General features: G+C 41.4%; 1 protein-coding gene across 7 annotated transcripts in view; it reads left to right on the forward strand.

The window, feature by feature from the left end:
- The window catches only part of LOC126872323 (homeotic protein distal-less), a 113,675-nt gene that overhangs the window by 73,478 nt on the left and 23,937 nt on the right, over positions 1 to 16,260 (forward strand). For all 7 annotated transcript variants that reach the window (XM_050632141.1, XM_050632142.1, XM_050632144.1 and 4 more), the window contains exons 3-4: positions 13,637 to 13,808; positions 15,126 to 15,438. In XM_050632141.1, the coding sequence (XP_050488098.1) occupies positions 13,637 to 13,808; positions 15,126 to 15,438 (485 nt within the window). The remainder of the gene's footprint in view (positions 1 to 13,636; positions 13,809 to 15,125; positions 15,439 to 16,260) is intronic.

The following is a 16,260-nucleotide window of genomic DNA, read 5'->3' on the forward strand; positions in this document are numbered from 1 at the left end:
CTTACCGGATGAGAACCTGTTAAGGAGACTTCCGAAATTACGGTACTTTGATAATGTTTGATAAAGCTCCAAGTTTCCTGTGTTACGTTGTCGCACACGTCTCTCAATTATTTTGTTCCGCCTCATTGTGGAAATGAATGCGGATCATCGAAGTTTCGGTCTTCTTAGAGATTCTTAGGAACGATTCGTTCTCGAGTTCTTCATATTTGCGACCGATGATCTTTCAAGTATTTTATACAACGCTACTGCAGGGGATATATTCCAGACAACCTTGGATTATGACACAAAGTTCTATTAATGTCGATCATTAAAATGCAAATATTTCTTCGAGATTCTTAGAAACAGTTGTTTTCTAGTTCTCCATATTTGGAATTGGATATCTATAAAGTTTTTTGGTTTCACTACATTAAAAACATGAAATTTCAAGAAATATTCGTGTTTTCGATATTGACTATTAAAGTTCAGATTCATTTCTACAATTCCAGGAAACAATTCACTCTTAGATCCTCCGTCTTTGCAATTTGTCAATTATGAAATATTTCGTTTCACCCCCACAGAAAAATTAAAGCCTCAATTATATTACTATATACTGCGTAAACATTGGCTATTTAAATACAAATCAATTCCAAAATTTCTAGAAACGTTCCGTTCTTAAATCTTCCTTTCTGAAACTAGACGTCTTTAAAGTACTTCTTTCCATCAAAAAAAAAAAAAAAGAAAAAGAAAAGAACAAATTTCGATCAACTCCCTATTATGATACTATGTTACATCAACACAGACTTGTCGAAATTTATCTGCAACTCTTTAAAAGACAATTAATTCCTCATCTAACGTAAGGAAAATCGAACGAGAAGCATGGAACGTGTTCAAAGGGAGGCTATCTCAACGATATTCGCTCGACCATGTTTCTGATAAAAGGAAACAGGTTTCCGATCGGCTCGTTTATCAGCTCATTCCCCGATATCTCAATCCTTCTTTTCCATCTCTCTCTTCTAGCTAGCAGAAACAATCTTTATCTTTGTCATCCGCGGAACACAGAGCTCGCGATTAAAACGCGTGAAAGCAGGGTGCTCTCGAGGCGAGGTATACGCTTATGGATCGGGCTAGGTCATTCGCCACCATAGGCCGAGCACTGTACATGGCGCACGGTGCTCCCAGGTTCCCGATTTCCGTAAAAGTCCAGAAACGCTCTCGCAGCCCATCGGAGCGCGAACTGAGCGCGCTTCAAATGGACTTTACGGTTTCCACGAACGAGAAATAAAGAGGGACCCCAGGCCGACCGGTCGACCTATCGCGGCCTAGCCGCCGCGTTACAACGTGTCGTTTACATCTTAATCCGTGCACTCAGCGTCCCCTCGAAGATACCACGACTGGTGCACGCTCTTGGTCGTATCGTGGTATCCGCTTCCACTTTGCCGCTGGATAAGAGAACGGTACCAACAGGTGCGATTCCAGGCGCGAAACGATCGTCCAAGCGAAACTTCGACACGCTCGATCTTATCGGATGATGCGGCTGCACAGTGTTTAGGGATATTAATATTTGCGCGAGGAATATTGATTGGGCAGATTATCTTGAGATTGTGCTATCTAATTCTTACACGAAAGACACGTTGTTCCCGTTAGGAATGAATGTTACAGTATAATCAGTTACTTTTTAATTGATAATGTGGAACAAATGCAATTGCATGTGTCTTATTGTTTAATATTAGACGAGAAGTAGATGAGAAATTATTGTTTGTAGTGGTATAGCCTTGAAGAGATGATGGATGTGACCAGTGTGATATCGTTACGCTGTTATAACAGTGATTAGACATCGTATGCATACAAACGTTGAAATGTATAATGAATTCCTGTAAAAAAGCATATACTTTAAATACATAGCTATCGTTTCGTTTGCTTATCTCGTGTCTCAGAAAAATGCACTCAGAAGAGATATTTCTCATTTATTCCACAAAGTAGTGGAATTGCAACACTATCTTAAAGCAAAAAGCACTAACCCAGAAAACATTGCATATCTACCGATGTTAATGCAGCATATATTCATGCGCGCTGAATTAGAAACGGTAAAACATGTATTACAAAGAGATATCTATCAAATACGTTGCGTATCATCGTCGCAAAATTCCACCGACTGTACCTAATATTTGTATTCTTGTGGTCCTATTTGATTTTGTAAGTCTTCTTCTCGAAATACTCAAAAACAAGAAACTATGTGAACTATCGGATGAACATAAGGAGAAGGAAGTTCTAAACAAGAAGAATTACTCAGAAAAGCGTACTCCTGTTGTTTTCACAGAAGAATGGAGTGAAAAGGGGCTAAACAACGAAGACAAAACAGCGGAGGCTCATTTTTCTATGTACGACTGCAATTTAAACGCAGTCAGAACGCGAATGTAAACGCGACCGTGGCTTAGTGGGACGCTGACCACGGCGTAGGAACGACCCAGGGGACGAGGATCTACACCTCGATGAGCACAGCACGACATTCTCCTTGCCCCTTGCCTCTCTGTTCCCGGTGGTCCCTCGTTTTCTTCCTCCGCGGCCGCTACCAAGAAGAAGGTTCCTTCTCTCTCTCTCTCTCTCTCCCTCTCGCTTCTTCTCCTCTCCTCCGCCTTCAACTTCTTCCTCGCGTCTTTTTTTCCACTCTTCCTTCCCCGCCTGTCTCTTTCTCTCTCTTGTCCTGTCTCCGCTCATCGTCCTCGAGCGCGTCCACCACGATTGTCCGGTAAACCATGGTGCGAACCGCTCACCGTGACGAAGGTATCCACCTACAAACGAGGACTTATTCCGAGAGCAGCTCGTGGAAACTCGCGAATACCGACATGGGAATCGGCCGAGCCGAGTTCGCCCCGTCTCGTTAATTATGCCAATGACAACCGGCTGAAACGCAGGATTGAGCTGTTGAACGCGATGGCTCCTGGTTTCGAATCCCACCCCCTCTTATACGTGTCGAAGGGTGTGGAGTAAATTGAGTGGATGTTTGTTAAACTTTCGGAGGGGTGATTAGTTTTTGGATAGGTGGAATACTAGATTTTGAATTTTCTTTGTTTGCAAAAGATTGCTTTTTTTTTTAGAAAAGAAAGAAATGTTTTAAATTGGCGGAGTAAAAGCTTTGGGTCACTGATTTAGTTGGGAACTTTGAGCATCGGGAGATTTCGTCATTCTATTTAGAAATCTATCCCGCCATGAACTAGCAAATTCAGATTATTTGGTATTACCAAATAACATTAAGAAATATCAAATAATCTGAATTTTTCGCTTAGACTGAGATACATTTTCAAATAGAATAATTAATATCTCTTTTAATCCTATACTAAAGTACACACTTACATGGACACGTTGAACGAGCACCGATAAGGAGCAAAGATAACGTGTTATACAATTTACGCTGAAAGTGAAAATTCGATTCGAAATGAAAAAAAAAGATTAAACATATAGCCATATCCAAATTACCCGTACTATGTATAAAAGGCTGCTTATTGAAACACCAGAGATCGTTACAAAGATAAAGAGTTCCGGCGAATAAAAATATTGAAACAGAAAGTGAAGGAGAGAAAGTAATCCACGAATCACTAGGCTAAACTAAAACCTGATGATCCATCGTCCTATATGGCAGATACTGATGGAACAACAGAGATAAATGTTAGTGAACGTTTTCGGTGAAAGCCACGGAAGCATAATATAATCGGGATATCATTTAGTGGAACATCGGGGTCTAACGCCGGATATTATTCTTTTACCACGATCTAACGAGGTTGAGCGAGCAAGGAGGTACTCGTTTGCCGAAGAGGATGGCGCGAAGCGATGCGAGGCATGCTGGAAGTCAGGATCAGTTCCTATGCATGCGATTGCATGCGGATGAATAGGGCCTTTGTGTCTTGCGAACGACAGCCAGTACGATATACAATAACGGTTCCCTAAGATTTCTCACGTAAGCCAGGATCTGCATGTAGCCAGGAGAGAGAGATGTGGTTCAACGTTTGCTCCGGTGCATCTGCATTTTATCATAAAACCACGTAAACGCATAACGGGACTCGGGTTCGTCCTCGTGTACTTTCAAACTTTGTCCATGCTCCTTCCTCTATTAGAGCTTCTTATGAGATATTAATTATTCACTGTGTTCAGTTAACAGCGCATTCTGATACATACATAAATATTTACGACATCCTTCAAGCCTTTTCCGAGCTTTCGTTCCATCAGCATTTCCTATGATACACGTAATACACTTGTTTTCTCTGTTTAAGTAGTAGCTCAATTCAAGTAATAGTTCAGCTAAGCATATTTTTGACATTCTTCAAACTTTTCACTTCCAATGATATACGAAATATCACTCGTTCTCTATATTCAATCAACAATAGTTTTTGATACATGTTTTTGATATTTTTCAAAATTTCCCAGATTTTTGAGATAGTAGGATTTTCTATGATTCGTGGAAATATACCACATTTGCCACAGTCACGTAACAGTGGACTTCAGACACATACTCTGATATCTGTTCTTTTGATCAGCCTACTCGTAGTCGATGACAGACCAGATGTATCGCTTATTTTATTCTTCGATATAAACAGCAGAAAACTGACTCCTGAGAATCGTCTTGTAATAAGTTAAATCGTTCGAATTGAATGCTACATATCGCTTTCTCGTAACTGTAATACGATCTATATCTTAATCTATTTTTCTCATAACGCAAACGCTTTAGAAAAGAAAAATATAAAAATCCCATTTAATGTATCATTAATTCTCAAGTATCTGCTAAATCTCCGACCCAGTCAATAATTCTGTGTCTCACTGTAACAATAAGAATGTCTGACCTACAAATTCTTCGATCATCTGTAAGATTATCTCTCGCTTCAAGTAAAAATTACTATTTCTGCAATTGGACAATCTTCCGTTTTAACTTCCTCGAAGTGCCAATTATTGTTTGAACCAAACAACGGAGAGTTCGAATCTTCCAAAAGTTTCTCAATTTCGCTGCGGTCTGTATATTAAATCCCTCTTGTGAATTCAGGCTGAGCGCAGGTATCGATGAACAGTAACCGGCACGAAGTGTGCGTGTCCGCGCAGGTGGAAAGAGAGACGGGAAAAAGAGAGAAGGAAAAGGCCGGGTAGAGAATGCATCGGTACGCGATGATGTAACGGCGTTATGAATATGTACAAAATAACAAATGGTCCCGGGACAAAGGAACGGTGACAGGGTACGCGCGTGTACCGCTCGTATTCCGGCTGTCGCAGCCTCACTCGTTCCACACGGTACGTGATCGCGGTGTAAAACGGTGTTTCGATTTCAGCCATAACCATTTTTCGCCTGTTCGATACACAGAGAGAAACGAAACACGGGAATAGAGAGAAAGCAACAGAGAACCTTGGTCGTTGGGAATAGGTATAATAACACTCGTGATAATCGCGTTTCCGATTAAGATTCCTCTGGTCGGCAAACAAACGTGCGGCGCACGTGCTCCATTGTACTCGCTGGGAGCAACAAAATGTTTCTCGCGATCATGATTAAAAAAGAAGAATAAAAAAAAAAGACAAGATAAAAAAATGGGAAAAACAGGTAGGCGAGAACATCGCACGAACGTTTGATTGATATCTAACTAACGCGTCCAGCCACGGAACGTGGCTCGTCCGTAAACGGAAACTCCATTAAATTTGTTTTTTCGATGCTGACCAAACGGTAGATACTATCGGAGGAAATGTGTAACGGTATCTTTTCAATTCCTCGAGGGTTTCTTACATCGTAGATTTACTCGTAACGTCCTAGAACGGCCGAACCACTATCCTGACTTTAGAAACAAACGAAATAAAAAGTAGAAATAGAAAAAATGAAAGAAGTAGAAAATAACATAGAAACGCAACGATGAAGAACGCAAAACGCAAGGGGGCCGTTGCACCACTGGGGAATTTCGTTGTTGTTAAGGTGGCACTGCGCATCACCGATGCCAGGCAGGAAGTGGGAATCGCCGAAGCAGCGAGGGGGGCATGGAGCGGGGGAGTAGCGGAGCTGAGGGAACAGGGGAACCCGACGCTGCATTGTGGGAGTGAGCGGGCGAGCGAAATAAAAAAAAGGCATTATAGCATTATGCGAACGAACGGGGCCCTAGTGACGCATTTACACGGCTGTTATTATCCCCTTCCCTGTCCCCCACCCCCCTCTACCACCCTCAACTAGGTAGGAAACGTAGGTACCTACGATACCTGCTTACATGCTCTGACAGACGAGACAGTTCGGAAAACCCGACATATGTCGTCCGTACGTATATATACTTGTTTGAATACATTAATAAAAATCGTGGTCGAATTCGAATCCCTCGATTCGGTGATTCTATCGTTCCCACGAACCATTGGTTGCAACCCGGTGGCAGTTAGAACGTTTCGATTTGATTGGGAGCAATGATGCTTTAATTTGTCGATGCCTCGTGTGATATTCAAGATTAGGAAGATTCGATTAACACTTTGGTATATGTGGATGAGATATTTTACGCTATAACATCGATCACTAACGTTATAAGTGAGATATGATGTACGTCTTTGTATAATGACGCGAGATGTTTGAATAATGTTCTATAGATTTGGATAAAAATTAATTTGCAAGATATCTCGTCCACATTTCGAATATACTATTCCCCGTGAACACGAAGGAATTGACGATGTCAAACATAGCAATGTTACAACATAAAAGTTTCTGTCAGTTTTCTTTTACCTGTACAAAGTAATATTCTATTGTAAAAATGATAAAACAGATATATCAAGTATTTCGCTTATAGTATTCGATAAATACGTCGCGAGATATCTCGTCTATAAATACAAAGGGGTTAATCTTTAACTGTTTAAGATAGATTCTCGTACTAGCAACAGAAGCAATAATTTTTCAGAATTGTAGAATTGTAGAGAAACAAATATTCTACTTTCAAAAGACACGGGAGAATTTTCACAGTGACAAGTTGCTCGTTAACAGCCCTTATCGATCGAAATATCCTCATTTCGCCGCCACTCGTTATCAGAATTTGAGGCTCTTCGCTTCAACGTCCCCGTTTCCATCTCCATCGATTCGTAGCTGATTGCCAGCCCGTTGAAAAACCCTTCAGCGACGTACAGTGTGTGGCCGTCGTCCGGTACCGATGACGGATTAGTTTGTTACGGCTTTCGGCTTAACGGAGGGCGCAGGTAGGCCGTGCCGATACGCGTGATTATTTATTGTGCGGACAGATTGGATCATTCAGAACACGCCGATGGGGGTCCCTGTCTATATGGACAAGGATCGACCCGCCACGGGAATATAACTCGATCCAATCGGCGATACACCGCTGCGATATAACCTCCAATTTTGTGTCAGCGGAGATCTGCACGTGGTCAACGGAGAGGTGAACGAAACGTGATGATTGGTGAAATAATTCGCAGCTATATTTAGGTAATTTAACTTCTCTTACGTACACTTTAGACACATGTTTGTAAAGAAAAATGAGATTTAGGAGTAGCTTGTAGGATTAAATCCTGTGATACTACATTTCTATAAATAAAATATTTTTATTCATATATATCATATATGAATATATATATATATATATATATCACATATTGAAGAATAATTGCATTAACGTAATAACCATATTAACGCTTTAACGACGGAGTATGGTAATTGAGATCTTATGTAGAATATAGTCAGATTGTAGTATGCAAATATCAGATGTAAATATATCAGTGGTATGTAATTTAAGTAGTGTTAGATACATAATACAGAAGTGATGATTTATGTCTCTCAGTTTTCTCTGCTTGAAAATTTTCATATCGATACCTTGATTAATTTATAAGATGCAATATGAACTAAGACATTGCGCATAGTAAAAGCGCCTTGTCGAGCTGTGACCCGTGCTGATGTTAACTTATTCACATATTCGCAGAGTTTCGCATAAATATCAAAAAAACAAATGAAGAAAGATACAATGAATTTCGTGTGTTGACCTTGAATAATTTGATAAAAAGATATTGTAAGTTTAGATATTAAAGATATTAAAGATATATGCTACGAAGAATTAAAAATATATAATGTGTGATTCAAGTAGCTGACCAGTAGAAGAAATATGGTAACAAAAATGTTTCATGAAATGTATTTAATCTTGTGTACCGAGAACATAATTAGTAATCAGTTGTACGACAGACATATTGTTAGCGTTCGCGTCCACGATCGTTGCATACTCGTATGCGCTTAAACTGGTTTGCCGTTGAGTTTTATTTGAAAAACAAAGTAATTATACGTAGATAAACATCGTAGCCATTGGTCAAACAGAATGCGTTAAAAACGTGGAACAATGTCAGCCGCGCGCGGTCTTATCAATGCCTAGAGAAATTATGACTAGCAGCCATCACTCTATTGGTTTTATATCGTGTTATTGCTCACGCAGCTACCGCCATTAGACTAATTGCGTTTAATTGTCCAGCCCCCGTTTCGATTATTCGGGGAATGATACAGCATAGTCTGTTAATGGAATAGATAACTTTTGTGTGACGCGAATTTTGTCGAAGATAGCCGCTTTTAGATATTTATCTGTTCAATATTTTACTGTAACGATCGATTTTTCATACGTAGCTTCTACAAAATGAAAGTTAAATTCCTTGTACGCTAAAAAAAAAAAAAGAGAGAGAGGAAATAGATTGTCCTTTACAACTGATATTTCATTCTAGAAACTAATCTTGCATATGTAATTTGCGTGAAATAAAAATTGCCAATCAAATGAATTTTGATGTTTCTTATTTTGCTCGTATTTTTTAGATTGAAGAAAAAGTAGACGTATCATGATTGATTGTTAAAAAAAAAAAAGAAGTTAACGGAGTTTCACGGAGGAAACACAGAAATAAATTTGGTATCTAGTTTAGCCCGGCATAACGATCCGATGTTTCCCAAGGAAGCGCGTGAGTCAGATGCAACGGAACTTCACCGTTTTTACGTTCGCATTACCATAACCTTTCGAAACCTTCCGAAAGTTTTATCGCCCATACCTCCCGCCATTGTATAACTAGGTTGTAACTACAGTTAGCAGAACTGCGCTGAAACGGCGTGCCGCTATCGACTGCTATTATCAAGTCAAGGACTACATTTTTGCAAGCACCAATTACGGTATCCATGTCTGTCATACGTCACTAAGTGACGAATATTGAGAGATACATACGTGTATATATATAGCAACATGTAGATCGTAGACCAAAGTTCAAAACTTTGTAACATACTTCGTACGGTCCGAGGTTCCCAGTAGAATTAGGACCATCTGTGATCAGACATAATCACCAACGTAAATCGTTGTAATCTCCTTTTGGTAATGAAATAATCCTTCGTTTCTTTGGATTTCATTTTTGCAAATATGATTTTATTGTATAAGTAATTATGATGTTAATACGAATATAAAAAATAATAATAACGCCGTTATATGTTGTACTTTAAAATATAAAACATAAGTAAAATCGGTATAATCTTTCCCAATCCTAATATTTGTATAGCAACACTGAGGCTAGTAAATTCCTTTCAATTAATTTTTTACCATTCGACGTAGTGTCAAAAGAATCCCCTTTGTACATCGTTGTACATAACATTTAGACGGTAAACGTTCAAAGATGAACGTTTTGATCATAAAATGAGGTAGAGTAAGGACCGCCGTTTTATCGGCGTATCATAAAGAGAACAAAATAGTAATACGTTTCGACATCATATTACATAAACGAACTTTGATAAATATTATGTTTAACATTAGTAAATGTCTATTGGCTTATGCGCGTGACTTTACACAAACCACGAACATTCCCGCTACCCCGTACGATTTCATCGCGATTCCAATCGTGCTAGGACAATCCATCAGTAACATAGTGGCGAACAGCTGGCCCGGGGATTTGGGGAGAGGGAGAGAGAGCGTTCTTGGAGATCGCGGCTCGAATCGGTGGGAGCGTTTTCATTTAGACGTAGATTATTCCTAGATGCTTCTCTCATAAATATTAAACAGGCGGCGCGCGCGTTCTCGGATTCACGCAGGCGAAACGTTGCCGTACTTTTTACTCTGGAACCTTGTCCCGGCTGCTGCCGGGCTGCTGTGCCCGCCGCTGTACCCCTGTTCCTTCTTCCCTCTATATACCTCACGCCCCCTTCACCCTACGGCGACGATCTGTCGCTCATTGAGTATGCATCGGCGATATCGACAGGCGGGGGCTGTTACCAGAGTGCCTCGCTGTTTCGCCTTGGGCGATGTCGGAAGCCGTTGCTGGTCCCAGCAATATCAACGACGCCAGCAACGAGGTCATCCTATCTTGTTCCCTCTTTGTTTATCCCTTGGCGGAGGTTCGCGCGCGACCACCGGCTGACAGGAGTAATTTTTGCACTCGCGCGGGGCGGCCATTCGACGTGGCTGCGTAGAACCACTCACACATAGAAGACCAGGAGTGTACGCGTGTTTATACATTCTCCAGGATGCTGGAGGAAAAGAGATAACAGCGTGCCACCGTGCCGTTCTAGTGGCCATCGGCGTTATACCCGCTTCGCACACGCTGCCTCTACTTCTTCGTATTTTTCGTACTCTTCTCCTTGTTCGTATATTCTTCTCCTGCTTGTTCCTCCTCCTCTTCTTCTTCTTCTTCTTCTCCCTCTTTCGTCCTTTCGTTTTTCCTCTACCCCTTATGTATTCCGTCGCGAGGCGGTGCTGACTCGTCACGCGAATTTGCATACATTTCGAGCTGTGGTCAGTGCATTTTTTGCGAGAATTCCTGCTGCCGTCTGGTTACGGATGTCCCGCCATGACGCGGCTAGACTGATTACGACAATCGATGTCTAAACGGAAAATTTCTTTTCGAGAACCGATACTTTATTCGCGATAGGAGAGATCGTCTCTAGACAGTTTCGTTACGCGACAAGCCGCGAACGTTCTCACTGTTTTCCATCTATAAAACAACTCTTCTAAATAGCCAACAAGTTTTCTCCCGTGCGACCCAACGTACCATCTCTTCGCGTCGAAGAATCTACACCTGCGTCATGCTATGACAACAACATACCGTGGTCTTCGAACAAAAAAAGGCGGACGTAACTCGCGAGCGAATATCTCATGGACAAAAGCGAACAACCCCGACGTTGTCAGCCCTTAGGGGCCTCCAATGTTCTTCTTCGTATGCCGCGTGTGTCACGCTGGCTGTAAATATCAATAAACAAAGCCAGTGGCAGTGGGCAAATGCCCGGAGCCCAGCCCCGACAATGAAATAAACCACGCCGCGATGAGGTTTTAGTTCTGGCCCCTTTGTCGGGCGCCATCTCCTGCGCGCAAGCACGCTCCGCTTTTTCACCGAGCAATTAGAAAGAGATTTATTTGCGCCGGCACGCCAGCCACACGCTTGCCAATAAGACAGACTGCGAGAAGGAGGCAAGCTCGCGAGTGTTCGACTAGCAACATATTTTTCGGCCGATACGCGTATCGTACCGCCCAATCACCATTTTATACAATGCACACGTAGTGACACGTGCATTCTTAACGCGTGTATTCTATGACTAGTACGCGCACTTGCAACACATGTACTCAAGTAAAGAACCGCGAGTTTCAACGGACCGATGCGCCTCACGAAACGTGAAACAATGTCGGCCACGAGTATTTCTTTCGAGGTTAGACAAACCCGCTGTTGCGGTTTTAATGAACTCGTTTTGACGTGACGATGCCTCCCCGTACCTCCTCCCCCTTTTCTCTTTGCTTTCTCCGTTTTGCTCGTCGTTCTAACCACATCGTCCCTTGCCCCTTGTTCACCGCTGGCCTCCGGCTCCGTGCTTCACGGAGCCGACTTAGTTAATTAAAGTAACCGTACGGTTTTTGATTGACGCCCAAGGCGTAAAAAGTCGTAGACTTCGTGTACGTATCCGACACCCAACGCTCGCTCGTCGGTTACGCAATGGCGGATCACCGAGGGTTGACACAGAGAACTGACAAGAAGCGTCTTCTCCGGTGATTGATAAGAGTTCCAGTTTCTTTGATTAATATTCGAGAGTTGAGTGTGCGGTTTATAGCAGGTTCTACGGGGAAAATATCCTCGGTATCCGAGTTTCCTATGTTCTACGTTACGAAGGTTTCAGAACCTGAAATTCTTACAATTGGGAATTAATGAAGATAAAATATTTTATAAACGTCAGAAATAATTCAAGCTTTTTCGTAAAGTCTTAGAAAAAAGCGTGAATTTAAAAAATACACGGTGATTTCGAAACATAAAGCATTTACGAAGATTTGAATATTTGATAAAGTTTGAAAAGAATCTAAGTTTTTTATAACGTTTTAGAATGAAACATACGTTTCGAAACTTCTATGTTGATTTCATATTACAAAAATAGGATAATTTATAACCATTATAAATGATCTCGATTTGTCGTGGCTCTTTAAAATCAAGCGTAAGAAGTTAAAGATTTCAGAGCTCAAAAAGGGAATGAAATATAAAATATTCTATATATTCCAAAAACGATCCAGATTCCTCGTTACGCTTTTGAATTAATCTACAGGACAGGAACACAAGAATTCCAGCAATTATTCATGTTACATGTAATCAGTGTTTTTCTTATCCCAGTGTTTTGTCGTAGAAAATTTACATACAAAGTTGCAACTCTCGATTTCCCAGAAAAGGAAGCACCGTATAAAACGTAACGTAGATGTGGTAAAAAAGCCGGCCCTCCGCTTCCGGAATTTTTTCTACGCGCAGGGTTAACGCGCACCGTTTACCTGGTACTCGCAAAACATACGAAACGTAGAGCTTCAGCTCGATGTCTGTTCCTCTCTCGCTCTTTGCGCTCGCCTAGCCGAGCCATGCTTACGTAAGATTGAGCAGCGCGTCACGTGCACGCGGCGCATGTATAGATCGCGCTAAGACACAAAAAAATACCGCATGTGCAATCCTAACAGCGGCACAAGCGCATTAGTATCCGCCGCACAGGCCGAACTCGACGTTCCGCGCGCGGCGTGTAGGCAGAGAAACAGGCAAAAGAAACGATAGTTACGAAACGAGCAGTTCCTCTCTTCTTTTTCTCTTATTTTTTCATCTTTTTTCCTTCGTTCGTTCTTCTTCGTCGACGTCAGTTTGCAACCCAGTAGCGCGACTACGGTACGACGGTATTATGTAGATTCTTCATAACGTGGCTGAATACGATCGAAAGCTGCACAATCCTTCCTTCATCATCGATATATCCGTCCAGTCGCTGTACCAACGTCGATAAAAACCCCTCCTCCTCTCTCCTCCGACTCACTATGTACGCTTGTCCCTCTTGCAAAATATATATGTATGCCACGCCGAACAAGCGTGTATCATTACGCTCGGTGCGTACTGGCAGAAATTCATATCGGCCTCTGTAATTATCGGATGTTTGACGGACGGAAGGACAGCGGCAACAGAGACAGTGAAAATTGCTGGTCTCTGGCGACCGCAGCCGTACACACCGTCTCGGTCCACGTTAAATAGTACATCAACCTCGTGCTGCGACTCGCAGGTTCTCTTCGTTTTTCTTTCTTTTTTCGTCCGCGGCCGCGTTTTCTTCATTCGTTTTTCTCCTCATCGTTTCGGTCTCTTTCGCCAATAGCTACTGACAACTCGCGAAACAAGTTCCACCTGACCTGATCGTTCCCTCGTCGGATTTTTGTTGCAGGTGAAAATCTGGTTTCAAAATAGAAGAAGTAAATACAAAAAGATGATGAAGGCGGCGCAGCAGGGCGGCGGTGGCGGCGGAGGGCAACACAGCAGCCTTCTAGCCGGTGGAACCGCTCTACCTGGAGGACCATCCCCTCAACCGGGTCAACCAGGAAGTCTCATGCAAGGAGGTGTGTTCGCATATAATGGTTACGCGGTAATCTGGAGCAAAAAATCGGTTTATCACTATTTTGATCGGCTATATTGAAATACCCGTGGAAATAATGGTATCACACGATGTTTCCAATTAATTACTATTCCATATTATAGACATCGATTACGTCAAAATGGAAGCAATTTCTATACACTTTTAATTAGATCAAAAATATTTAGTATTATTAGTATTATTTAGTATTAGTATTATTTATTATTAGTATTAGTAGTATTTAGTATTATTATAGGATTAGTTTACTTAGAAATACGCCTTAACGAGATGATTTTAATGCGTGATACGTGATCGCGTTAATCAAGATAAGAAAGAAAGGCATAAAAACTTCCATGCCGCAATTTTCTTCACGATGCAAGTGCTACTCACGAATACCAACTCAGAAGATATAAATCAATTAGAGAGATCGAATCGTAATGCCAGTGGCATAAAACCGTTCGATAACCTTGTCGATCCACATACATATCTCTTCGATTTCGAGATTACAACTGGTTCAATGAATTATCAGCGCGCTGTATTTTCTCACATCTTCCTCGATGAAATCATCTCTAAGAACCGATGTAAATCCTAAGTTATATTTTAATTTCAATTAACATTGATTCGCGAAATACTCATATTTCTAAATACTTATAAATCAATTTCTTCCTGTTGTCAATCTGGATATTCTGGTTCGATCAATTACCAAACCGCGCTCTTTCCACGATTTCTTCTCTCAGTTTCCACATAACTTAATAAACCAGTCCTGAATCTCCATCGACATACCAATCCCCTTCTTCCACCAACTCTGATATTCTCAATTTAAAGCAATTTCTCAAATCTCAAATTCTCGTGAAAACTCAAATCTTCTCACTGTCGATCATATAATATTTCCTCCCAGTCTGATAAATCGATCCAATCTTTACCTAATTCAATAAACTATTATTTACTATAACTATTAATTAACCTAATTCAATAAATAAATCCCCACTCCCCAGCCCTAAATTTTCATCCATCAAATCGTCTAAAACCAACCCCTTTCTTCCACCAATCTCGATATTTTCAACTCGATTCCATTTCTAAAGATACAAAACCCTGACTCTCTTTCCTCATCGACTCCCGCAATATTCCCTCGCAGCTCGATAAATCAATTCACCCGGCACCCCCGAACGACTTTGGATCATCCCCGTAACGCGTCAATGGAACGCTGCAGCGAATCGAAATGTTCCACCCCCTCGTTCTGTTCCGTTCAAGATAAGTCTATATCTGGAGGATCGATCTCGAATGTTCTCCGTTACTGTTTCAGGAGGCGGAAGTTCCGTGTCGGGCAGTCCGACGACGGGCTATCTCGGTGGCATGGGAGGCGGCGCAGGGGGTCACACCCCCGGCAGTTCGAGCCCCGGAAGCGAGATGTCGCCTCAGCACAACGAGAGCCCGCCCGCACCCTCTTGGCCGGGCGAGATGAAGCACCATCCGCATCCGCACGCGCCACCGCACACTCACCATCACCCCCATACGCCTGGCCACCATCCACCGCCACCACCGCCGCCGCCGCACCACGCGGGTTACATGCCACAGTACTCCTGGTACCAAGCGGATCCTAATCCTGGACTACTCACGTAAGTGGTACTTCTAGCATTCATTGGACAACTCTGTTCGACTAACCGATCACGATACACCGTGTCCACAGGACGATATTTCACGAGTGCTATAATATACACAGGCTCACGAAAGTATTTCAACATTTGTAGAGATCTTTTATGGATGTGTACCGTGTGCCGTAGGAAACATTTTGAAATTGCATCGACACTGTTGTGAGACTCGACTACTGTGATTATGTTGGTAAAATTTTAAACTAATACGAAAATATGTATATGCAACAATTATATGATATTGGCTTATCCCAAAAGTTTCTTTCCTCTCGCAAGGAAATAGTAGATGCGCATTTTTTGTTTTATTATTTTTGTTATTTTATTGAACTATGTATGATCCAATAGTATTGTTCCAATAGAACAAAATGGATCATATATAATTCAATAAAATAATATAAAACTAAAACTGTTGCGCATCTATTATGTCCTTATGAAACGAAAGAAACGTTTGCAACAATCTAATATTCAGTACAACTATTATATCCCACAGAGATCACGAAAGTATTCGAACAGCAAATTTTTTATTATAATAAATAAACCTCAATATTCAGTAAGACTGTGTTTAATACTTATTCGAAACTTAAGATGTCTATTCATGCTGTATCTTTAATTTGTATACTAGTGTATCATGTTTCAGATTGGTCTAAAATTTGATCAATTTAATCATGACAGTAGTGTTTCATTACAATGCTAATGAAATTTCATTTTGATCGGTTGCTTTAATGGGGACGCTGAATTTAGGGTATGAAAGATATTAATGCACGGTATAATAGACGAAGTTGGATAGTT

This window comes from Bombus huntii, chromosome 13 (genome assembly GCF_024542735.1).
Source record: "Bombus huntii isolate Logan2020A chromosome 13, iyBomHunt1.1, whole genome shotgun sequence".
Lineage (NCBI taxonomy): Eukaryota > Metazoa > Arthropoda > Insecta > Hymenoptera > Apidae > Bombus > Bombus huntii.